The sequence below is a fragment of the Oryctolagus cuniculus genome, chromosome 1, assembly GCF_051225735.1.
Source record: "Oryctolagus cuniculus isolate XC-2025 breed Fujian yellow rabbit chromosome 1, ASM5122573v1, whole genome shotgun sequence".
In the NCBI taxonomy this organism is placed as follows: domain Eukaryota; kingdom Metazoa; phylum Chordata; class Mammalia; order Lagomorpha; family Leporidae; genus Oryctolagus; species Oryctolagus cuniculus.
This window is the reverse complement of record NC_142867.1, coordinates 3,872,218-3,896,762: the sequence shown is the minus strand read 5'-3', so window position 1 is coordinate 3,896,762 and position 24,545 is coordinate 3,872,218. Positions and strand designations below refer to the sequence as shown.

At 57.4% G+C, this 24,545-nt stretch overlaps 1 protein-coding gene across 35 annotated transcripts in view; it reads left to right on the top strand.

The window, feature by feature from the left end:
* Positions 1–17,736, top strand: part of PPP6R3 (protein phosphatase 6 regulatory subunit 3) — a 134,734-nt gene extending 116,998 nt beyond the window's left edge. For 6 of the 35 annotated variants that reach the window (XM_070062610.2, XM_070063151.2, XM_070063731.2 and 3 more), the window contains 7 exons: positions 5,412–5,533; positions 6,888–7,041; positions 8,768–8,874; positions 9,983–10,133; positions 13,702–13,719; positions 13,953–14,072; positions 14,293–14,540. In XM_070062610.2, coding sequence (XP_069918711.2) covers positions 5,412–5,533; positions 6,888–7,041; positions 8,768–8,874; positions 9,983–10,133; positions 13,702–13,719; positions 13,953–14,072; positions 14,293–14,452 — 832 coding nt within the window. In that variant the 3' untranslated portion in view covers positions 14,453–14,540. Of the gene's footprint in view, positions 1–5,411; positions 5,534–6,887; positions 7,042–8,767; positions 8,875–9,982; positions 10,134–13,701; positions 13,720–13,952; positions 14,073–14,292; positions 14,543–15,772 lie in introns of those variants that run through there. The other 29 variants (XM_070063713.2, XM_070063654.2, XM_070063400.2 and 26 more) reach the window with 10 other exon arrangements.
* Positions 17,737–24,545: the final 6,809 nt, after the last annotated feature.

Below are 24,545 nucleotides of genomic sequence, written 5' to 3'. Positions count from 1 at the left end.
TTTCAACTAGTTTGTTTATTCTAGAGTTTATGTAAATGGAAGTATGCATTGCATGGTTATTTTTTTTTTTTTTATTTTTTTTTTATTTTTGACAGGCAGAGTGGACAGTGAGATAGAGAGACAGAGAGAGAAAGGTCTTCCTTTTGCCGTTGGTTCACCCTCCAATGGCCGCCGCTGCAGCCGGCGCACCGCGCTGATCCGATGGCAGGAGCCAGGAGCCAGGTGCTTTTCCTGGTCTCCCATGGGGTGCAGGGCCCAAGCACCTGGGCCATCCTCCACTGCACTCCCTGGCCATAGCAGAGAGCTGGCCTGGAAGAGGGGCAACCGGGACAGAATCCGGCGCCCTGACCGGGACTAGAACCCGGTGTGCCGGCGCCGCAAGGTGGAGGATTAGCCTATTGAGCCACGGCGCCGGCCCTGCATGGTTATTTTTTAAAGATTTTATTTATTTATTTGAGAGTTAGAGTTACAGACAGAGAGAGGTCTTTCATCACTGGTTCACTCCCCAGTTGGCCACAATGGCCGGAGCTGGGCTGATCTGAAGCCAGGAGCCAGGAGCTTCTTCCAGGTAGGTCTCTCACGTGGGTGCAGGGGCCCAAGCACTTGGGCCATCTTCCACTGCTGTCCACAGCAGAGAGCTGATCGGAAGAGGAGCAGCTGAGACTCAAACCCCAGTACCCACGGGCTGCCGGCACCACAGCGGAGGCTTAGCCGGTTGTTCTGTCTGGTGCTCTCCTCGGCCGTCCACGTCACCCTTGGATCAGTAGCTCCTCACTTCGTGTTGCTGAGTGGTGGTCCACTCTCTGATTTGGTCGTTTTTCTCTTGTGCACACTTGGGTTGTCTCTGGTTTGGGGCCATAACATAACTTGAAGAGAAACTGATAAACTAAACCTTCCAGACGTCAGAAAAATGAGTTATTTTGCCAATAAGGGAAATAAAATCATAAAAACTCAGAAAGGAACAAAGGGCCTGAGACCACAGCGAGATGATCAATCAGACTGATCTAGAGGACCAACTGGGTTAAGCGGGTGCACCAGGCACCGTTGTGAAGGCCGGGATCAGGCGCAGAGTTGTGCTGTGGTCATCAGATCCCCGGCCTCCCATGTCGCAGGGCCGGGACAGGTCTGCGCTGCTTCACGTCACGTCCAGGTCCTTGCTGATGGCCCGGCAAGGCAGCACACAGGGCCCACGTGCTCCGGCCCTGCTACCCACGGGAGACCCCGGTGGCATTTCTGGCGCCCGGTTTTGTCCTGGCCCAGGCATTTGGGGAGTGAACCAGCGGGTGGAAGATCTCTGTCTCTGTCACTCTGTCTTTCAAATTAATAATTTTTTTTTAATCAAAAGGCAGAGGCTGGCAGGGTTTCTGAAAAAGAAGAAATGAGACCTGACTATACACTGTCTATAAGAAACAATTTAAGGATGCAAACAGGTCAAAAGGAAAAAATATACTGTGGTAACTAATAAAAAGAAAAGCCGAGAGGTCTGCGTTCACTTCAAAGTGGATTCTAGGGAGAAGGAGGACCCCGTAAAGATGAAGAGGCCATGTAGCTGCACGAGTCTGCGCCCCAGAACACGGACAAGAGCTGCAAGGGAAGGGGACAGATCCGCGGGGACAGGCGTCCCAGCACTCCTGTCTGAGGGGTCGATGAGGTCACAAACTCAGGAACACTGCAGGAATGCCGTCCCCTGACTGCCCCACCCTCACACCTGCAGAGCACCAGAGTGCACCCCCTGCAGGGACCTGACCGTGTCCAGGCTGCACAGCAAGGCTGACCAAATGGAAGGGAGTTAGAAATCCGCAGGTGGTTGGGAACTAAATAACACAAGGCTCAAAGAAGTCAAGATGATCCCACAGATTCTAAACTGAAAGAATATGGAAACCTGCCACATCAGGAGTGCCATTGGAGCAGCACTTTAGAGTTGTTTTCCATGCTGACTGGCTGTATTAGATGATGTAGCTCAGGTCATTGACCTTGGCTTTGATTTAAATTAGATAAAGGAATTGAATCCAGATGAGCAGAACTAAATAATAAATATTATAGTGAAGGTCAATGAAATGTAAAAAAAAGGGGGAAACCAAAAGCATTTTTTTAGAGATTTATTTATTTGAAAAGAGTTACAAAGAGAGAGGAGAGACAGAAAGATCTATCCACTGATTCACTCCCCAAATGGCCACAACGGCCAAGGCTGGGCCAGGCTGAGACCTGGAGCCGGGAGCTTCTGCCAGATCTCCCATGTGGGTGCAGGGGCCCAAGGACCTGGGCCAGCCTCTGCTGCTTTCCTTAGGCACATTAGCAGGGCGCTGGATTGCAAGCAGAGTGACCGAGACTAGAACTAGCACCCATATGGGATGCTGGCACTGCAGACAGCAGCTTATATCCCACTGTGCCTCACTGCCGGCCCCAAAAGTATTCTTTGAGGAGATCCATAGAGTTAGTAAATCCCAAGCCAGAAATTTCTAACATCAGCAGTAGATAGAGCTGGTGCCGCGGCTCAACAGGCTAATCCTCCGCCTAGCGGCGCCGGCACACTGGGTTCTAGTCCCAGTCAGGGCACCGGATTCTGTCCCGGTTGCCCCTCTTCCAGGTCAGCTCTCTGCTATGGCCGGGGTGTGCAGTGGAGGATGGCCCAAGTGCTTGGGCCCTGCACCCCATGGGAGACCAGGAGAGGCACCTGGCTCCTGCCTTCAGATCAGTGTGGTGCGCCAGCCGTGGCGGCCATTGGAGGGTGAACCAATGGCAAAGGAAGACCTTTCTCTCTGTCTCTCTCTGACTGTCCACTCTGCCTGTAAAAAAAAAAAAAAAGCAGTAGATAGATGACATCACAATAGATTCTACAGATATTAAAAAGAGGGCTGTCATTGTGGCGTAGCAGATAAAGCTGCTGCCATCCACGACGCTGGCATCCCATATGGGCCCTGGTTCAAGTCTCAGCTGCTCCACTTCCAATCCAGCTCCGTGCTAATGGCCTGGGAAAGTAGCAGAAGAAGGCCCAAGTCCCTGGGCCTCTGCCACCCATCAGAGACTCAAATGAAGCTCCTGGCTTCTGACGTTGGCCTGGCCATTGTGGCCATCTGGGGGATGAACCAGCAGATGGAAGATCAATCTCTCTCTCTTACCTTGGAACTGAGTTTCCAATAAATAAAAAGAAGATGAAAAGGACAATGGAATGATGAACAACTCTGCCAGTGGAGCTCAGGTGACCTGAAGAAACCCGGCCGTGTTTCAGGAGCAGGTGCAGACCCTTAGAGGACTAAAAAGGAGGACACATCACCCATCTAATCAGAGTCTGCATCGGTTAGCCCGATAGCCACAGCGAACGTTGTGAAACAAGAGAGCTGGCTAAGGGTTCTCAAGTGCACACCCACAGAAACATCTTTAAACGTTTGAGCAAGTCGGCTACAACAATCATACCTCATAACCAGGCAGCAGCCAAGTCCAACATCCATTTCTGGTTTCAAAATATGAAACGGAGCACATGAAGAATAGAAGGGAATTTCTTCAGCCAGTTAAGGCATCTACAAAATACTTTAATGGCTACATCATTCTTAACAGAAGACTGAATAATTTCCGCTAAAACCAGGAACAAGCCAGGGTGTCTGCTCACGCCGCTTTTTTAGGACAGTACTAGAGGCTATTTAAAAAGAAAACGGGGCTGGCACAGCGGCATGCTGCACTAAGCCGCCTCCTGCAGCACCAGCGTCCTGTGTGGGCGCCAGTTTGTTTCCCGGCTGCCCCTCTTCCAATCCAGCTTCCTGCTGATGGCCTGGGAAAGCAGAGGAAAATGGCCCAAGTGTTTGGGTCCCTGCACCCGCATGGGAGATCTGAATGAAGCTCCTGGCTCCTGGCCTCAACTTGGCCCAGCTTCGGCAGTTTAGGGAGTGAACTAGCAGATGGAGGACCTCTGTAATTTTTCCTCTCAAATAAATAAATTTAAAAAATAGCCAATGTTTTGGGGGGAAAATCTAATTTATATGTAAAGAAGTAAAACTGTATGTATAGATGTAACCTCCAAAAAGACTCCCTGAATAATTAAAGTCAGGTTAGCAAGGCTGAATGATACAAAATCAGTATAATTGCATTTCTGTATTCTGCAACAAGCAGTTGGAAATGAAATTACTAAATAATATTCAAAGTTGCATCAAAAACATTAAACATGTAGGGATAAATGTAACAACGTGTGTGAGGCTGTAACTCTGCCTTTCAAATAAATAAATAAATTTTTAAAGAAATCCTAATAGGCTTTTTGGAACTCTTTAACAAGTTGATTCATACAAGTACAAAAAGTGCCAAGGACCTGGAGTAGCCAAGTCCATGTGCGTGAAGAACTGCAGGACTGGAGGATGGGCAGGGTGCCCACGTGGACAGCCGACGTTCCTGAGAGGCAAAGGCAATGCCGTGGAGAACGGCCGGGCTTTCTGGCCGCGGAGCTGGGCGGCTGCTCGCCCATGCCTGACAGAGGGCCTCAGGCCACACCTCCGCCTGCACGCAGCATGCAGAATGTGAAACTGCAGGAGTCGGGCGAGGAAGCAGTCGTAACCTGGGTTAGGCAGCATTCCGTGGACACGTCCCCAAACACATGTACATCCAGGAGAGATTTTAGTGCACTTAACCAGAATGTGAACCTTCTCTTCAGTGCTGTTGAGAATGAAGACAGACAGCACCTGGAGAGAAGGATTTGCTGATCACATCTGATACAGGAGTCGTGGGAGAGTTCAGAAGTCTCTACTCAGAAATGGCAGCCTGGTTCTTAAAATGCGCCAGCAGTGGGGAAAGGCGCTCAGGAAAACAGACACGCGGGTGGCAGAGAAGCTGTGAGGAGACGCTGCCCTCGTTCTGGTCTGGAGGAAAGCACTGATGAACCCTGTATGGTCCACAGCGCCCTGGGCGACGGCTGCCGTTAGGACAGTAGTTCCGCTGTCCACTTTTTTTTTTTTTTGTGGCCGGCAGAGTGAACAGTGAGAGAGAGACAGAGAGAAAGGTCTTCCTTCCATTGCTTTACCCCCCAGATGGCCGCTACGGCCGGAGCTGTACTGATCCAAAGGCAGGAGCCAGGTGCTTCTCCTGGTCTCCCATGGGTGCAGGGCCCAAGCACCTGGGCCATACTCCACTGCACTCCTGGGCCACAGCAGAGAGCTGGCCTGGAAGAGGGGCAACCGGGACAGAATCCGGCGCCCCGACCGGGACTAGAACCTGGTGTTCCAGCGCCGCAGGCGGAGGATTAGCCTAGTGAGCTGCGGCACCAGCCTCAGCTGTCTACTTTTGTGACTTGCCTTAACGGTTAGGCAGCACACACAGGCCACGCCGTGCGGGTAAAGTGCAGTGGGATTTTCTGTTGCTGGGTCACCTGTAGAGCATTCTGCACTTACTAGTGGGAAAGCAGCATTAACTGTGTTGGTCCTTCTTCCCAGTTCGGGGAGCACAGACAGTGAGGAGAGCACAGACTCTGAAGAGGAGGATGGCGCCAAGCAGGACTTGTTTGAATCCGGTGGGGCCGGCACAGAGGACAAGATGGAGGTGGACCTGAGCGAACGTGAGTTGGGTGTTCTTCCACCTGCTTGGTGGTGTGCTGGGGTTCGTATTGGCTGCGGGCACGTGGGGTTGGAGCACACCGTGTGAGTCCCTCTTGGAGGGTAAGTGAGGGAGCAGGCTTGAGGGAAGGAGCTGGCCCTGCCTTCGAGGAGACGGTCCGTGAATCTGCATGCTGGCAGTCACTCCTCTGGCTACAGAGAGCGTCCGATGGCGTAGGAAGGAAAAGACCGGGGCCGTAGAAGACAGGAAGTAAACTGTTTTTAGAATCATGAACAGAATAAACCAGAGCAAGCAACTGACAGCTTGAACAGTCTTAACGCTCTTCCTGGGTCACCTGAGACGTGGAGCCCTGACGCGTGTCCACTGCTCGCCGTGAAGGTTGACGCTAGCCAGACTTGAGAGTTCACCAGAGTGGACGTGTGAAGGAGCCGTCCAGGTTCCCCCATCCTGACCAGCTTCTAGTACCCTGAAAAGCCTTTTTTATTTATTTATTTATTTTTAAGATTTAATTTATTTATTTGAAAGGCACAATTACAGAGAGGAGAAACGGGCACCTTTTGTGCACTGGTTCCATCCCGGAGCCTGGCCCTCCCTCCGGCCTCTCCCTAGGTGGCAGGGGTCTAAGCACTTAGACCATCTTTGGCTGCTCTCCTAAGAGCATAAGCAGGGAGCTGAATTGGAACCGGGACAGCTGGGACGCTAACCATGGGATGCTGGCGTCGCAGGTGGCAGCTTCACCTGCTGTGCCACAACACCATCCCTCCCACCCCGCCTCAGAGGCCTAACCCACCCAGGGGCAGATCTTGTCAGAACCTGGGAGCCGAGTGGACCCTCCTGACCATCCAGCAGGCCTCCACTGGATGCCTCTGACCCAGGGCCCCTCCCCGGGAGGAGGGGGAGCAGACTTTCCTCTGTAATTCAGTTCCCATCAAGCTCTTGGGCCACATGCTAGTGATGGGACTGTGGACAAGTTGCCCGAGACCCTGCTGCCAGGGATGGGGGTGGGGAGATGAGCAGCAGGGCGCTGAGAACGGTGCCGTGGAGCTGCTCTGCACAGACCTCCCTGGCCAGGCGGATTAGTCAGCTCGAGGGAGAGGGCAGCTCTTAGGACGGCACAGAGAGCGCTCGGCTGCAGACAGGGCGAGGTGGCCGTGCTGAGCCCAGCGCAGGGGCCCAGGAAACAGCCCTGGTCGCTCAGGCGCGCAGGCTGCCGGCTCCTCTGGGTGGGTGTGCCTCTGCACGCCTGTGTTTCCAGCCCAGTTCTCTCATCTCGTCCTTGCCTGACTGTTTTGGGAAATACCGTCAGTGAACTTAAGCTACTGCAAGGGGCTCCAGTGAAATCCCCCCTCTTCTAGCAGCCAGCTGGTCAGCCAACTTCGACGTCCCAATGGAGACCACCCACGGGGCGCCCTTAGACTCGGTGGGGTCTGACGTGTGGAGCACAGAGGAGCCCATGCCAGCGAAAGAGACGGGCTGGGCGTCGTTCACAGAGTTCACGTCGTCCCTCAGGTGAGCGCACGCGCGTGCTTTCGAGCCATCCACTGGGAGCGGCCGGCACCGTCCTGTGCTCCTCGGTTAGACGCGGTGTCGTCAAGGAGACGGACAGCCTGGGCGCCAGTGTGACAGCCCTGCGTCCTCAGAGACGCAGCCAGTCCCTGCCCTCCCCCAGGAGGCACGAGGTGAAGCCACCTGGCCATGAGGTCCCAGGACAGGACCTCTGGGCTCTTCTGGTTCTGAGCCGTGGGGACAGAGAGCGCGAGGAGGCCGAGATTCCTGAGGGCCTCCGGGCAGCATGGCGGGACAGTGCGGAGCGGAGCTGGAATGCAGTAGAGAGCGGGAATTCGCATTCCACTTGTAACTCGCCCAGTGCCGTGAGTCAAGGGCGGGGCAGATCTGTCAGCACAGAAACTGTCAGTCTCGTTAGACTTAGCTTCATACACTGTGTGTTTGTCTACTGAACAATGGTCCCCAGCCCCCCGCTTGAGCCACTGCTGACTTCCCTGTTTTCATGAGTAACGTTTATAAACAACTGCTGGAGATGCAGGAGGTAGGAGACCCCTGTTGTGAGTGGCTCGTTACCGTCTCAGACCACCAGAGAGCATCATAGCGGTGATCATATCTTGGAACCACAGTTCGGAGGCGTGAGTGAGATTTGTCTTGCAAGTGGAAAACGTCCCCAAAACATTGGGGATTATTTCATCAGCCTTGCTCCAGTACAAGACAGTCAGGTTCCCACCTCGTGTTATTTTCTTTATTTCTTCCTTTTTAAAAAAAAAAAAAAGATTTATTTATTTGAAAGAGTTACACAGAGAGAAGAGAGGCGGGGGGGGGGGGGAGGGAGAGAGAGGTCTTCCATCCGCTGGTTCACTCCCCAGTTGGCCGCAATGGCCAGAGCTGTGCCAATCTGAAGCCAGGAGCCAGGAGCTTCTTCTGGTCTCCCACGTGGGTGCATGGACCCAAGGACTGGGCCATCTTCCACTGCTTTCCCAGGGCATAGCAGAGAGCTGGATCAGAAGTGGAGCAGCCGGGACTAGAACTGGCCATCTGCTGGTTTACTCCTCAGATGGCCACAATGGCCAGGGCTCAGCCAGGTCAAAGCCAGGAGCCAGGAGCTTCTTCCAGGTCTCCCACGTGGGTGCAGGGGCCCAGCACTGGGCCATCTTCTGCTGCTTTTCCTAGGCCATTTGTAGGGAGCTGGATGGAGATGGAGGTGGAGCAGCTGGGACTTGAACTGGCGCCCACATGGGACTCTGTATCTCAGGTGTGGCTTAACCTGCTGTGCCCTGATGCTGGTCCCTTGTGGTATTTTCTGTGAGTGCCCTTGGCTTGTTGGCAACTTGCTCCTAGTAATGCCGTCCGTGTTCCAGTTTTGGGCTTGGCCGAGGACTGCTGCAGCAGGGGAGTGGGAGTGTCCCCACCCACCACAGTGATTCAAGCAGTCACGGCTGAGAAGCCAGTTCTCCCAGGCAGGAAGGGTCTTTGTAAAGTGCTCAACCCCAGTAGTAGATCAGCAGTTACTGAGTGAGGACTGTCCCCGGCCGGGCCTGGAGCCTGCAGGTCTGAGTGAGGACTGTCCCCGGCCAGGCCTGCCCCAGATCTGCTCTGAAGCCCCGCCCCAGCGCCCACTCGTGCTCAGACCCCGTGCTCCTCCCGGCAGACAGTGTTGCTTGTGAATGATGGTTTACTGAGGGCTGTTCCCTGCTGCTGACATCTGGACTCCGTCTTTTCTTGAAAGCACCAAAGATTCTTTAAGGAGCAATTCTCCAGTGGAGATGGAAACCAGCACTGACACGTTGGACCCCCTGACTCCCAGTGTGTCCGCGCTGGCCGCACAGCCAGAGGGTGAGTTGCAGAGCCGGTCTGTAGAACAGGCTCGGCTCCCGGGCTTGGGGCCCAGAGCAGCCGGGAGACAGGACAGTGAGCCTGACAGCCGCAGAGCCGCTGCCCCGAAACCACAGGCCGGGAGACAGGACAGTGAGCCTGACAGCCGCAGAGCCGCTGCCCCGAAACCACAGGCAGCGCGTTGATTCTGGAAGAGTGAGGGTCCGAGTTGGCTGCACCGTCACTGTGCACGCAGGACGCTGGGGCCAGGAAGGAGAACGGCTTCTCCTGCAGCACCCGGGGGACGGTCAGGTGGGCACGGCCACTCCAGGTGGGGCCCAGTCACCTCAAGGACTTTGCTTGGCCGGAGGGCGTGGCTAGGTCTGGCCTGCTCAGCCTGGGGGCTGTCTTCTCAGCTTTAGGAGCCAGTGACATGGCCATTGGTGTCTGTAGACTGCCCGTGGTGTTCACTTCTGTCCTTTCATTGGGCCTGAACTGCTCTGCACCGGTTAGTGGAGGCTTTGGGGGTGGGGAGGATTAGCAAGGGGCGTGATGGGAAATTGGAAGTACATGGAGGGGTCAGAGAAGCCAGTCATTGGAAAAGGGTGAGGATGGGGTGGGGGCCTAGGGAAGGAGTGGAGCCACCGTGTTGGCCCGTTGGAACAGGTGGCCTCCTTTATCCCCAGTGTTTCTCAGAAGAGTCACTCGTCCCCTTGGGTGGGCATGGAGGAGCTTCCTGGCCCAGCGGTCCACAGTAAGGAAGTGGTGAAGCTGGCCCCTAACCGTTGTGCCCCGTGGCCTCCTGCTGTGGAACCGGGGAATGATCGAAGGACACGCAGAGGAAGCGAGTGGGTGGGGCGGAGCGAGGCGGCAGCCTGCCTTGCTGGGCTTGGGCAGATGGGAGCGGCTGCACCTGCTGGGAAAGGCTTCACGGGTGCCGCTGTGCTGGGGCTGAGGCGCGCCCAGGCCTCTAATGCAGGAGACCGGTGACCAGTCTGGTGGGCATTCCTGGGCAGCCCGGGCTGGGAACAGCAGGCAGGCCGTGTCAGCCTCCTCGCTCTCCGGGGAGAGGAGTCTGCACAGAGGAGGTGGCGCTTCCTGGGGGTTAGCGTCCATCTGCTCTCATCAGCGGCAGGCAGCGTGGCCATGGAAGCCAGCTCTGACGGAGAGGAGGATGCAGAAAGTACAGACAAGGTGACCGAGACGGTGATGAACGGCGGCATGAAGGAGACACTCAGCCTCACTGTGGACGCCAAGACGGAGACCGCGGTCTTCAAAAGGTAGCCGGGCCGGGTGCGCCGGTCAGCCGTGGCTGTTGGGAGGGTCTCGGGGAGAAATGTCACACATGAGAATGTTTCAGTTAATGCAGTCGAGTGTTCAGAAACTAGCGTGGTGTCTTCTAACATCTCCGCCAGCAAATGTGACAGATGGGCCATGTTGGCCCAGAGACTGCAGAAGGCCTCTGACTTAGGACGCTGCAGGAGCAGTGTACATTCAGTAGAAACGGGACTTCAAATCCAGGGTTCTTACCTTTTCCTGGACTGCTGGTGTGTCTTTCAGTCCTGTCCCAGATTCCGGGCCGTGGCAGTGAGCATAGCGCCCGGTCAGCCCCGAGACCGCAGAGGGGACTGCTGGCTTTGCTCAGTGCCCTGTGTTGCCTTCTCATCCCACTGGGCTGCAAGTCAGGGAGCGTCTGTGTTTTAAGACCAGTGGGTTGGTAGGATTATGAGAATTGACAAGTCTTTGGTCACAAGAAACTAATTGACTGGAGGCTGCAGAGCATGGCCCAGCCCAAGCAGAGGTTCGGTCACCTGCTGATGGCTGTCTCTGGACAGAGTGCCAACAGCAAAGTGACAACAAAACCAGCTTGCAGACTGAGGGTCAAAACGGGATTCATGGTGGGAATTCAACACTTAGAGCCTGAGAGAGTAAGGACGAAGCTTTTGTCCGCACTCGCACACGGCAAGGAGGCCTGCACCTTGCATGACCCTCTCGTGACGGGTGGGGAAGGGCTGGTTCCCAGCTGTCGCGAGGCCACTACGCAGAAGCCTTGGCTGCAGGCCGATTCCCGCAGAGGGAATTTACTCGAGACTAAAAGCAGCAGACCACATCCAGCAGTGTGCTTGCAAGGCGTGAGGGTGGCGTCGGTGCTGCACAGTGAGTGACTGGTGGCGGCTCTTAGGGGCAGTTCGCAGGCTTCAGACCGCGGGAGGTGTTTGATAAGAGTTGAAGCTGTTCACGACTTTGGTCTCTGAACAGAGTAACTACGTGAGACTCAGGAGTGTCTGCAGGAAACCGACGGCCGGGCTTGTCTTCAGCAGCGACACGTTCGAGTTCTGCCAGCAGTGGCCGGTGCTCAGAGCAAATGCAGGGAGCCAGGATGAGAAGTATCGAGACTGGAAGTGAATCATGAAATAGTCATTTATAGGCTAATTTTCTCCATAAATACGAAAGATAGAACTACAACTTTTAGAAGATAACTTAAAAATATCTTTACAGTTTGGGGGTAAGCCTTTTTTTAACAATAAAAAGCCAGATAGAAAAGGAAAATATTGGCAAATTTGACTTTAGTTACTTTTTAAAGTCCCCTAAAGACACTGTAAAATGAAGACGACCACTTCCACCGGTCAGTGGGACTGATGCTGGGAAGGAGAGCGGGGCCCTTTCGTGATGGACACAGGGCGCCAGCACCCAGTTTCAGAGGGCACGAGGGGCGGAGCAAACGCGGTACAGCAGCCTCGCCAGCACCCGGGCCATCGCCGCGTTAGCTACAGGATGCTTCATGCATGTCGGGCTGCTAATCGCTGTAGAAAATACAAAATCTGCCCTTAAAAAAAGGCAAATGAATTTTTAAGGTTTACTTATTTAAAAGGCAGCATGACACAAAGGTATGGGGATGAGAAGTGAGAGAGCGCTTCCATCCACTGGCTCATTCCACAAACGCCTGCAACAGCTTGGAGCCAGGAGCTCCACCCAGGTCTCCCACACCCCACGGATCAGTGGCAGGGGCTCAGGACCTGGGCCGTCTTGTGCTGCCTTCGCAGGTGCGTCGGCAGGAGGCGAGATTGCCAAGGGAGCAGCTGACACTCTTCGCTGGCTCTGACAGGCGTGCAGGCACCACAGCTTAGCCTGCGGCGCTGCAAGGCCTGTCCTCAGGCAGTGGCATCTGGATTCCAGAAACAAGGCTGATCACAGGACAGGATCAGCTCGCGTCACTTACCAGTGAGCTACATGCAGGAATCTCAGCAGGGATTAGTGGTCAGCACTGTGGCATTGTGGGTGAAGCCGCCGCCTGCAGTGCCAGCATCCCATATGGGCACCAGCTTGTGTCCTGGCCGCTCCACTTCATAGCCAGCTCCCTGCTGATGGCCTCCAAAAAGCAGTGGAGGATGGCCCACGTGCTTGGGCCCCTACACCCACGTGGGAGACCCAGAAGAAGCTCCTGGCTCCTGGATTTATTTATTTATTTGAAAGAGTTACAGAGAGGCAGAGGCAGAGAGAGGTCTTCATCCGCTGGTTCACTCCCCAGTTGGCTGCAATAGCCAGAGCTGTGCTGTTCTGAAGTCAGGAGCTAGGAGCCGCCTCTGGGTCTCCCACGTGGGTGCAGGGGCCCAAGCACGTGGGCCATCGTCCACTGCTTTCCCAGGCCACAGCAGAGAGCTGGATCGGAAGTGGAGCAGCCGGGACTCGAACCGGCACCCACATGGGATGCCGGCACTGCAGGTGGTGGCCTTACCTGCTACGCCACAGCCGGCCCTAAGATGTATTCATTTTAAAATAAGGACTGAGGAAGAATGTCCGTGGCCGTGAAAGTGTATAGGCACTCCTGGGAAGAACAGGAAATCAGAGAAGAGGGAAACAACAGATACAGATATATCAGTAGCAAGCAGCAAAGCTAGCAGTCTAAAGAAGTCTTCCTCACTCAGTAACAGGCAGTGGGGCAGCGGGTTAGGCCACCGCCTGCAGTGCTGGCATCCCATGTGGGCGCCAGTTTGAGTCCCGGCTGCTCCACTTCCAATCAGCTCCCTGCTGATACACCTGGGAAACCAGAAGAAGATGGCCCAAGTGCTTGGCCCCTTGCCAGCCACGTGGGAGGCCTGGAGGAAGCTCCTGGCTCCTGGCTGCAGCCGGCTCAGACCAGCTGGTGCAGCGTTTGGGGAGTGAACCAGTGGATGGAAGGTCAGTCTGTCTGTCCTCCTCCAACTCTGACTTTCAGATAAATAAATAAATCTTTTTTAAAAGAAGTAATGAGTAACAAAAGTGTACTATAATAGCTAAGTACCATTCACAAAATACATCAGACTATCAACGGTTTGGGACTGCTCTCACCCCAGACCTCGAAAGTGAGCACAGAGCTGGTCCGCCGACACTGCCGGTACACCCTGCTCGGTGCAGTGGGCGCTCGGGGTTCCGGTCGGGACGCACTCTGCAGGGTGGGGACTCAGGCTCCGACCGCTTCCCCTCGGGGGCTGATGTGCTACCTGGTACGGAAGTGGGCATCCGGGCGGAGGTGAGGGGCCGCACTTCCCGCCGTCCTGTGTCCTGGGGCCGCTCTCTGTCCTGACAGCGTCTGCGCTTCCCTCCCCCTTCCTGCTGCTTTACTGCCTGCGTGGCGTGGGGGCACTCGGGTGATGCAGCCCGGGCGTTCCCGCTGGCCCCCCGACGGGGGCTTGGCACCGCCAGCAGATGCTGTAACCAGAGACCCTCCTTCAAACAGGTTCCTTTGACAGCCTCCGATCTGCCGCCTGCCCACGTGCAGTCGGGACGTAGCTCTCCCCGATTCCTCATTCCTGGAGTGTTCTGAAACTCTTGTACATTTCTCTTTCTGTTTTGCACACTTGGCTTCAGAGTGTTGAAATCCTATCGGTATGTACAGTGACACGGACGCCCCTCCGACTCCAGCTGCCTCACGTCCCCTCCCGGCTCCCCGCGTGTGGCCCCCGTCTGTGTCCCCACTGTGCTCGCCGCCCCTGAGCATGCTCAGCCCTAGGGCCGTGCTACCGTGACGGTCATGACCAGAGCCATCTGCATGTGACCCGCCCCGCCGGGCCCCAGGCCCTGCTCCTCGCGTGCGACGTGCGTCTCCCTCTCTCCTGCAGTGAGGAAGGCAGACTCTCTACCTCGCAAGACGCTGCGTGTAAAGACGCGGAGGACAGCCCCGAGACGGCGGAAGCCAAGCGCACGGGCCCCCGGCCCCCCAGCAGTAGTCCCGAGCAGAGGTAACGGCCCGTGTCCTCAGACCGCCCACACCCTCGCTCGGGCGTTAGCTCTCGTCTCTGGGGGTTGGGAGGCCTCAGCACTGGGGTGGGGGCAGCAGACATCAAGGCCAGTGCGCCGGCCCTAGAGTCACTTATATCCCTGGCTGTGTAGACATCTCTGGGAATGGGAGGGTCGGCTTGTCCCCCTCCCTAAGTTGAAGGGTGGTACTTTCCGCTCCAGGGCTGGGGTCCTCATTGGCCTGGAAGACCACTCAGCTGCCCGGTGGCAGCAGGTCTTGAGGCCTGCTCTCCCACAGTGCCCCCTGCCGGACACACAGCAGACACGCGGAGGGGCTCGCCCAGAGGCCTTGTGTGTATGTAACAGAACATTCTCCCTCTGAAATGATCCCCTGTGTGGGTGGCCGGTTTTTCCCCCAGAGAATTTCTCTTGTCCCGAGTAAGTGTGGAGACCCCACTCCCAGAGCCGAGTGGCGCGGAGGGCGCGTGCCGGAAGAGGGGGTGCCCCGGACCAGACTCGCGCTCCTGGTTCCGTGCATCTCCGGTTGTTCCTTCCTCGAGGCACACGGTGCTCTTTAAAGCAGCGTGAGAGGAGTCCTTTGTCCGGCCCGGCCCGGGCAGCTCTGCCACACTCCCTGCATCCTGCCCAGCGGGGCCAGCGGGGGCACTCACCGCTCGCTGGCTGAAGCCTGCTCACAGCGCAGCCAGCGCTGCTTCCACCCTCTCTCGGGAGCTAGAGAAGCGGCCTGCGTCTGATGGCAGCCTTGGCAGGCGTGCACAGCCTTGTGGGAACTGTTGGAGCGTTGGCTGTGGTGGAGACGTGGGAGGAAGGGGCAGGGGGCTTTGCCACGGAGCCCAGCTCAGCTCCCCATTTGTGTCCCGAGTGGCACTTGCATGTTGGGAGTGGCAGTGGTGACGCTCCCGCGTTGTCCCCACGTTCCTGGCACCCCAGATCCTGTGGTCCTGCGCATTGGCAGCAGCTTAGAACTGCAGCCCAGCGGGCTGGTGGCCAGCCCCTCCCACGCCGCCCCTGCACCGCCTCTCCAGGGACCCCGCGCTGGGGAGAAGGCAGAGCTGAGAGAGCTGGAGCCTGCTGTGTCCCGCCCGCGGCCTCCCGGCCTCTGTCTCTGGGACAAGTAGGGAGGGTCGTCTTGTGGAAGTGGCCTGGGGGCGCTCTGGCGCAGCCAGCCGGTGTCAGGTGACTGCAGGCAGCCCAGTTGTGAATTCAAATGCTGGTGGGGGGGGGTCCGGTTGTAGCTGAGCGTGGTGTTGTCCCGGTCTCCTGGTAAAGCCTTGAAGACCACCTGACGTGTCCCGCTGGTGATTCGGGCAAGCGGGCGGGACTTGGCGTTGGGTCAGTGCTGGGCTGGGGCGCTGCCCGCCTCTCCTGTCCCGTGTGCTCCCCGCCGCGTCCCCACAGCCGCCTGGTTTGCAGCCATTGCTGCCTCTCCCGTTCCCTACTGGCAGAATCCTGTGTCACGTAGAATTCTCTGCGGATTCCAGTCCTCCGGAGGGCTCTGGGGGGCACCCTTCTGAAATCCACTGCTGTACCTCCACGGGGCCGGCTGGGTCCTGGCACAGGCTGTCCGCGACCCGCGGTCCGGCCCGGGGTGGTGCCGCGTCCCTGCCGGCAGCCGAGCGAGGGCAGACGCCTTCCCCGCCTCGCTGTTCCAGCCCTCAGGTGTCGGTGTCTCACTCCCCAGGCCCGAGCAGCCGCGCGTGCCGGGGGACGCGTCGGTGAACGGCCCTGTATGATGAGCGACGTCCGCTGCTGACTGAGGACTGCGGAGCCCGCGCCGGGGCCTGGAGGGCCGGGGGCCCGCCCCACTGCTGCACTCCCTCCGCAAGGGATCAGGACCAGCGACCTCCCGCTCTAGATTTGAGACGCTGTACAGAGAAATCCAGAAGTGTAAAATGTTGCACATTGACAAATACCAAGAGTTTTTCCGTATGTTTATATTGTATTGTTCTAAATGACGGGTAGCCTGTGAAATAAGACCCTGCCGCCCATGGAATAATAGTCGTAATCTATAGTTCAAATGGCTGTAAGAATAGTTTTATAAAAGTGAATACACAGATCTATTGTATTTGAAACATAACTATTTGACAGTTATTAGTGTGACCAAAGCATTAGGCGATTTTCATACATTTTTCACTTGTACAAAACTCCGGACTCGTTTTTCTTCCAGGTTGGCAAGGAGTTGTGGAGTCGAAGCTCCCTCTAAGTGTTATTTTGGTTGTTCTTACAGAAGTGATTTGGAATAAGAACTATTTGGTGTTCTTTTTATAACCAGTTTTTGATTGGTAATCGTTTTCTGTATTGTTTAAAACGGATCAAACATGTAAGTGTGTTGGTAGATGCGGTATTTATTGCTACAGCTTAGTTGGTAACTGGCGGCACTGTAAGCCATCTGTCCCGTTAAGTCTTGTTTGCTTGAACTGATTACCCCTACAGGTGAGACACTAGGACACTGGAGTGTGTGTGCCTCTGGTTTGGGTTTATTTGGGTTTCTTGGTTTGGTTTGGTTTTGGTAGCTCATCTGCCTGTTAACCCATTCACCAGAATTTCCCAGTTAACCGTATCCCCAGTGAACGTTGCAGAGCGGCCCGCAGATCAGCCCGCGCGGTCCGGTCGGCCAGGCCCCGGACGTGCCCGCGCTGCCGCCAGAGCCGGGCCCCGGCGCCGCAGGCCTGACTCGGACGGCAGCGCGGGAGTCCGGCGCCCAGCATGCCCCGTCCCTCTGTCCTTGTGAGGCTTCCGCTCGTAAACTCTAAACCAGTGTATTTTTTAGAGCTGGTTTGTGTATATATATAGTGATTATGGATACTAATTCCGTGTAATTTATAATTTTCTATGTCTGTAACAACGCGTCGCAGCCTTCTGACAGCTGAAGCAATACTGCCCCTGCCCCTTGCCGTCGGGGGGTCGGCTCACTTCCCCTCCTGCACTTCTAGATGGAAGTCAGTTTTTCTTTTCTGTAATAGAAAGTTATTCACGTATTTTTACATCATTTGTTTTCCTGACCAGTATTTACCACCAAAAGGATTCTGAGAAATGGCCAACAATTTTTTTAGAAACAGCGTCCCGAGCAGCGTGCCTAAACAACACATTGCATATGGAAATAAAAGAATCAAATGTCTGCTGCCTTATCTCCTGTTTACTCTCACCCTAAGTGGTGGGGAAGCCCCGAGGTCCCGAGCCAGCCTCGCTCTCCAGGCATGCGGAGTCACGGGAAGCCCTGGGACAGCCGGCGGGGCGGGCCTGTGTCGGAAGAGACTGTCTCGTGTTCTCAGGAACTGGCGCCGCCAGAGGAGACGGCCCCTTCCGCCTGCCTCAGGGAAGCCCGGCGCGGGTGGCGCTCGTCTCCTGCCGGCCGGCGTCTCCCTCCCACCCACGGTCACGCCATCTCCTCCTGGATGCCACTCAGTGCCAAGGAGAGGGCGCCAGGTGGGTTCTTCCTAGGGTGGTGTTTGATCTGCTCGCAGCGTGTGTCGGGCCAGCCGAGGGTGGGAGTCTGCGCCCCCAACCCCGACCCCGGCCCCGGCTGGTTTAGACTTGGGTTTGTCCGAGTCAGCCATACTGAATTGAGACTGACAGATGTCTACAATACAATACCTGTATTAAAAATAACAGCAGAAATAAAGCCTGGTTCTTTGTTCCTAGCGACCCCTTGTCCCTTGCTTGGGCCTCAGGAACCAGACGGGCGCAGGGGTGCTGGCCCTCTGCAGCGGGGGCCTCCGCACCCGCCCCTGCGTGGACACGGCCTCTCTGGGCCTCCGGCTCGCCTGGCTCTCCCCAGCCCTGCGGACACTCGCGTCGTGGTCCCCAGGTGTCCGTAACGACTGCAGGTGGGACGCCGTGTCTCCCCTGCCTCTCCACACCTCGGGCTCGCCCTGCGGCCAGCGGCCGGCGACAACACCGTCCCAGGTGCCGGCTGCGCGTTCGCTGTGACCGACTTCACCTCGCGAGCGTGTGTCGGGGGCGGACACCGACACCCCGTGTGAACAGGGACGCTTCGGAGCAGAGACCCCGGGAGCCAGGAAGAAGCAGGACTCAGGAAGTCTCCCTGCTGTTCGCAATAGCAGGCGAGGAGTGGGCACCCGGCAGGTGGCAGGACCCACGTCGGGAGTGAGCGGGAAGGAGAGGCGCGGCCGGCGGGCACCGTGCATCCTAAGGGGCTGCAGGTTCAAGTCCGGCGCGACGCGGCTCACGGTCCAGCGCCCGTCCGGCCCGGGAAAGAGGCCGCCTGCCACGCTGTCCCCAGCAGCTTCGTGCTTCCTTGAGGGTCGCGCCTGCCTCACGGCCCAGCAGCTCTGAAGAGCACGCGTGTGGCCACAGGTGGACGCGGCAGAAGGACCGGGGCCGAGGGGGCGGTGCGTGGCGGCCCCGGGCACTGCTGGTGGAGAGCCGCACGGGCTTCCTTTGTGGGGGTGGCAGAAAGGGGCAGCCGGCGGGGGCAAGGGCCTCTCCCACTCCCTGCTTGTGACGCCAGCGTGCCGTACCGGTGCCCGGGGTCAGTCCCGGCCCCAGCTCCTGGTCTGCTTCCTGCTGCTCCAGCGCCCTGTGGTCTCTGCCTCCCCTGTGAGAGGCCTGGACCGAGTTCCTGTCTGCCTGCGCCTCTGGCCTGGTGGGTGTCCATGGTGGGAGAGACAGTCTCCCCCACCGGCTATCCCCTTCCTTAAATAAGCTAGAAAACCTAGGGTTTTATTGGTGTAATTTATGCACTTTATTTTTTTTATTTTTAATTTTTTTTTTTGACAAAGTGGACAGAGAGAAAGGTCTTCCTTTTTTTCCGTTGGTTCACCCTCCAATGGCTGCCGCAGCCAGTGCACCGCACTGATCCGAAGCCAGGAGCCAGGTGCTTCTCCTGGTCTTCCATGGGGTGCAGGGCCCAAGCACTTGGGCCATCCTCCACTGCACTCCCTGGCCACAGCAGAGAGCTGGCCTGGAAGAGGGGCGACCGGGACTAGAACCCGGTGTGCCGGCGGCGCAGGCGGAATTTATGCACTTTTTAGAATGCAAATAAAAGGCGGGAGGTAATGTGCACGGTTAGACCGGTTCCGTCACACAGATGATGCCCTGCAGGCCCGCGAGGAGCCCCGGGGCCGACTGCCGCTGTCCTCTGGGGGAGTGGACGATCTCTGCTTCTCCACTTTCCAAACCAGTCAGTCTTGTGTTTTAAGTTTCTTTAAGGAGGGTGGGTGCTTGCCCCGCCCCCCGGGGGGGGTGCCTGGGTCAAGCCGGCTCCTGGCTGTGGATGGAGTTCCCAGCCCAGCCAGTTCCCGGTCTGGAGTGAGGGCCCCGAAGCTGTCTCCGCTCTGCCTCTGCTCTGCGTTCACGGAGAAGGGGACTCGCTGCAGGAGTCCTGCTCCTAGAAGTGCAGGTAGGAAGAGCAGGCGCTGCGCCCAGCGGGTGGAGCCACCGCCTGCAGGGCCGGCATTGCCTGTGGGTGCCGGTGCTAGTCCCGGCTGCTCCTCTTCCGAAACCGCCTCTCTGCTGGGGCCAGGGAAAGCAGAGGAACATGGCCCAAGTGCTGGGCCCTGCACCCACGTGGGAGACCGGGAGGGAGCTCCTGGCTCCTGGCTCGGATCGGCCCATCTCCAGCTGCTGTGACATTTGGGGAGTGAAGCATCAGATGGAAGACTCTCCCGCCCTCCCTCCCCCTCTCTGTCTCCTCTCTCTCTCCTCTCTCCTCTATCCCTCTCTCTCCCTCCCTTCTTCCCCCACCCCTTCCCCCTCCCTCCCCCTCCGCCTCTTTGTAACTCTGCCCTTCAAATAAGTAAATAAATCTTTAAAAAGTACCACATTGTTTAAAAAGTGTTATCAAAAATATAAAAGCAGGCCGGCGCCACGGCTCACTAAGCTAATCCTCCGCCTAGCGGCGCCGGCACCCCGGGTTCTAGTCCCGGTCGGGGCGCTGGATTCTGTCCCAGTTGCCCCTCTTCCAGGCCAGCTCTCTGCTGTGGCCCGGGAGTGCAGTGGAGGATGGCCCAGGTGCTTGGGCCCTGCACCCCATGGGAGACCAGGAAAAGCACCTGGCTCCTGGCTCCTGCCATCGGATCAGCGTGGTGCGCCGGCCGCGGCGGCCATTGGAGGGTGAACCAATGGCAAAGGAAGACCTTTCTCTCTGTCTCTCTCACTGTCCACTCTGCCTGTCAAAAATATATATATATATATAAAAGCAAAAAAGATTTGTGAATTTCAAAATTGCACCAAAATAAACAGCTTTAATCCCATTTTTGTGAGCTGTTTGAGGCCCTCTGTGAGCAGGGAGCCCCCTCTCCCAGCGGGAGAGGCTGAGTTGGGCGTGGAATGGGCGGTGGACTTTGACCTTGGTGGGGGCGGAGCGTGCGTTTGTCCAGTGCTGCCCAGGACCAGGACTTGTCTCATCTGGGGTCAAGCCCAAGCCCTCCCTGTGAGCCGAGTTCATCTGTAAAGATCCAGTGTTGCAGGCCTCGTGCCTGCAGTGTCTCGTGTCCCAGGAAGGCTGAGGCGGCATGGCCTCATCACCCACGCAATACCCTCACCTGTCCCCTCAGGAGACGGAGCCAGTGCCGTGTGGGGGTGTGGTGAGCAGTCAGCGGGGCGCAGGTCCCTCCCCTGGCTCATTGGCTGAGAACTGCCGGGTGCAGGCCTGCCCGGAGGTCACCCAAGTTACGAAGTTCCCTCCCTCCTTCCTCCTCTAACTCCCTCCTGTGGGTTGGCCGCTCCCTCCCCCTCCTGCGTAAATTAATAAAACCAGCTGAGAGCACCCAGTGGCCTGGGAGGGACGGCACCTGCCCGTCAGGGTCAGGGCCACGTTCCTGCCCGTCAGGGTCAGGGCCACGTTCCCGTGGCTCTTGGCAGAGGCGCCCCGCAGGCCCGGGGGAGAGAAGCAGAGACGTGAGCGTGGTGTTCACCGCTGTCCCAACGGGAACTGCCAACGCTGTGGCAGAAATCCAAGACGCCGCCCAGTGCCTAAAGCCTTGACGGGGCCACGGCGTCCCACGGCTGCAGCATGACCCCTGCTGGAACCCCAGTCACTGCAGAAATAGCAAAACACCCTGACGTTCCTACGGCGTCTCTGAAGGTCCTGAATAGGCAGAATCATGCTGAGCGGGACAGGAAAACCAGGATCGGAAGACTCACGCTTGCAGATTTCAAACTTAGTACAGGATTGATTGGTTGATTTGAAAGAGTTAGAGGCAGAGAGAGAGAGACAGATCTTCCCGGGGCCCGCGCTGTGGTGTAGTGGGTTAATCCTCCTGCGGTGCCGGCATCCCTTACGGGCACCAGTTCAAGTCCCAGCTGCTCCACTTCCCATCCCGCTCTCTGCTGTGGCCTGGGAAGGCAGTGGAGGATGGCCCAAGTGCTTGGGCCCCTGCACCCACGTGGGAGACCAGGAGGAAGCTCCTGGCTTCAGATCAGCCCAGCTCCGGCCGTTGTGGCCATCTGGGGAGTGAACCAGCGGATGAAGACCTCTCTCTCTGTCTCTGCCTCTCTCTGTAACTCTCTCTCTCAAATAAAATAAATCTTAAAATAAAGACAATACAGAGTTGCAGCCATCAGAACTGTGTGGTGCTGGTATGAAGTGTATAGAGTCTGAAATTGAACCTGTCACATGAGGTCTGATGTTTGATGATAACATCAAGGCCATTCAATGGAGAAGACATTTGCCAGCAGCGGATCCGAGGACGACTTGGCATTGACAGCAAAGTGATTGACTTGATCCTTATCCAACACCATGCACAAAATAAAGACTTAAAACGCCTGAGACAAAACTAGAAGAGGGGCCAGCGCTGTGGCATAGTGGGTAGAGCAGCCATCTGCAGGGCTGGCATCCCATGTGGGTACTGGTTCGAGTCCTGGCTGCTCCACTTCGCCTGGGAAAGTAGTGGAGGATGGCTCAAGTGCGTGGGCCCCTGCACCCCCGTGGGAGACCTCCTGGAGGAAGCTCCTGGCTTTAAACCAGTCTTCCCAGCTCCAACCGTTTCGGCCATTTGGGGAGGACCTCCCTCCCTCTTTCCCCTCCCCCCGCCCTCTAATTCTGACTTTCAATTAAATTAAAAAAAAAAAAAAAAACTTTTAGAAGAAAAGAAAAGATAGGGCAGGAGCTGTGCCGTCGGATTTGGCCACACGGGCTTGGATAAGACACCAAAGGCACAGGCAGCAAAAGAAAAAAATAGACGGATGTGGACTTCACAAAAAATTTCAAATGTGCCTGAAAAGAGCCTGCCAACAGAGTAAAAAGACCACACAGAACAAGAAAATATTTGCAAATCTCTTATGTAATACGGGATCAATACTGCAGGAGCAGAGAAGTAGCAGAACCCAATGAAAAGTGGACAGCTACGGCCGGCGCTGCAGCTCAATGGGCTAATTCTCTGCCTGCAGCGCCAGCACCCCGGGTTCTAGTCCCGGTTGGGGCGCCAGATTCTGTCCCTGCTGCTCCTCTTCCAGGCCAGCTCTCTGCTGTGGCCCAGGAGTGCAGTGGAGGATGGCCCAGGTGCTTGGGCCCTGCACCCCATGGGAGACCAGGAGAAGCACCTGGCTCCTGGTTTCGGATCTGCACAGCGCGCTGGCCACAGTGGCCATTGGGGGGTGAACCAAAGGAAAAGGAAGACCTTTCTCTCTCTCTCTGTCACTGTCCAACTCTGCCTGTCAAAAAGAAAAAAAAAAGAAAAGTGGACAGCTGCTCTGAGTGGACGGGTCTGCCACAGAGATGTGAATGTCCGACAAACTGGAGGAGCTGCCCCAGGGCACCTTGAGAGCCCACAGTACTCCTCACGCCTTCAGGGCTACTGCCAAAACAAAGAAATGCAGCCAGTGCTGGCGGGGGCATGGAGACGTCTGAGCCCTGTGCCGTCCTGGTCGAATGGCTGCGGCCACGTGGAGGCAGCAGTGTGCTCCTAAGACACTCAAAACGCGGCAGGCTAAGCCTCTGCCTGCGATGCCGGCTCCTGCGTCCACAGCTCCACACCCAGACCAGCACCCTGCTAAGCATCCCGGGAGTGCAGTGGAGGATGCCCCAGGTGCCTTGGCCCGGCCTTCCGTGTCCCGGATGGAGCTCCTGGCTCCTGGCTTCAGTTTGGCCCAGCCCCAGCCTTTGGAGGCTGTATGAGCAGTGAACCTGTTGCTCCGCCTTTCAAATAAATACTTTTAAACCTTACGAATAGAATTGCCTGGTGTGTAGCAGAGGTGCGGAACACCAGCACGCCCAGCAGCGGCCACGTGCGCGCACACACGCACCCAGGGGACCGCCACTCAGTGGGACGGGCAAGACCTGGAGAGGTGGCAGCCAGGGAGCTGGGGTGGTGGCACAGAGCTGCAGGCAGAGGGAGGAGCAGAGAAGGGTGCTGAGGGCCACCCAGCCTCACCACTGCCGCTGGCGTTTAAGGCCACTGACTGTGTGCCTCGAGGGGCTGGGATGCTGAGGGGTGGGGGGGTAGGGAGGGCAGAGACCCCTGGCCACGCCTGAGGTCCCTGCCCTGTCTCCCTTTGACTCCCCAGCCCTGCCCTGCAGTAGCCAGACGTCCCTGGAGTGACTCCAGTTGATGGCCGGTTCACAGTGGCCACGCCAGACTCATCTGTCTGTCTGTCTGTCTGTCCATCTACCTGTCCTGGCCCGGAGTGAGCCAGTGGGTGGAGACGAGCTCTCGATCTCCGCTGGAGTTGGAGCCTTGTTCTGTGTCCTCACTGGGGGAGGCACGGGGCTGTCCCCTCGCCGCCCCCCACTCTCGTTCCTGAGAGGCAGCCCCCGTGGCCCCCGCACCTCCACAGCCCCACCTCTGAATCAGTCACAGGGGGGCTGGGTCTCAGCTTGGGAGTTGGGGACACCGACGTCGGGACGGTGGCGTGCAAGCCCTGTGCACAGTCGGGGGGAGAGGACAAGACCTGGCAGGGAGGATCATGGGGTCACCTCCACGTCTGCCCACTGCACCCCGGGAGTGCAGGCGACGGCTGCAGCGCTGGGTTCCGAGGGCACAGCGCCCGCCTCGATGTCCTGAGCCTGGGAGACACGGCTCCGACGGGCGCCCAGGGCGGGAAAGGACCCACAGTGGATTCAGTCTGAGCCCCAGCGGGCCTGCTGGCTGGGCCAGGGGAGCCAGGCGTGGCCAGCCCGGAGGCCTGGAGCAAAGCCATGGCAGCGTCTCCGCTGCAGACCTGGGCAAAGTGCACGTGACATCGGGGACAAGCACGGGCACCGGCGGGAGCCGGCGCCGGAGCCACCGGTGCACTCCTGCAGGGGGCAGGCCAGCCCCACGAGCGCCTCCATTCTCCCAGCTCTGGGTCTGGTTTCCCGGTCCCAACACCCGTCTCCAAGGCCACAGAGCCCCTCACGACGTAGCTGCCGCCCCGGGAAGTGACCGCCACCAGCTGTCTCGTGCCACGGGCGGGGGCAGCACCGCGCGGTCGCTGGGCAGGACTTCCCACCGCACGCCCGAGCACGAGGCCCTGAAGGGGACGCACCGAGACCTCAAGTCCTCCTTGACGGC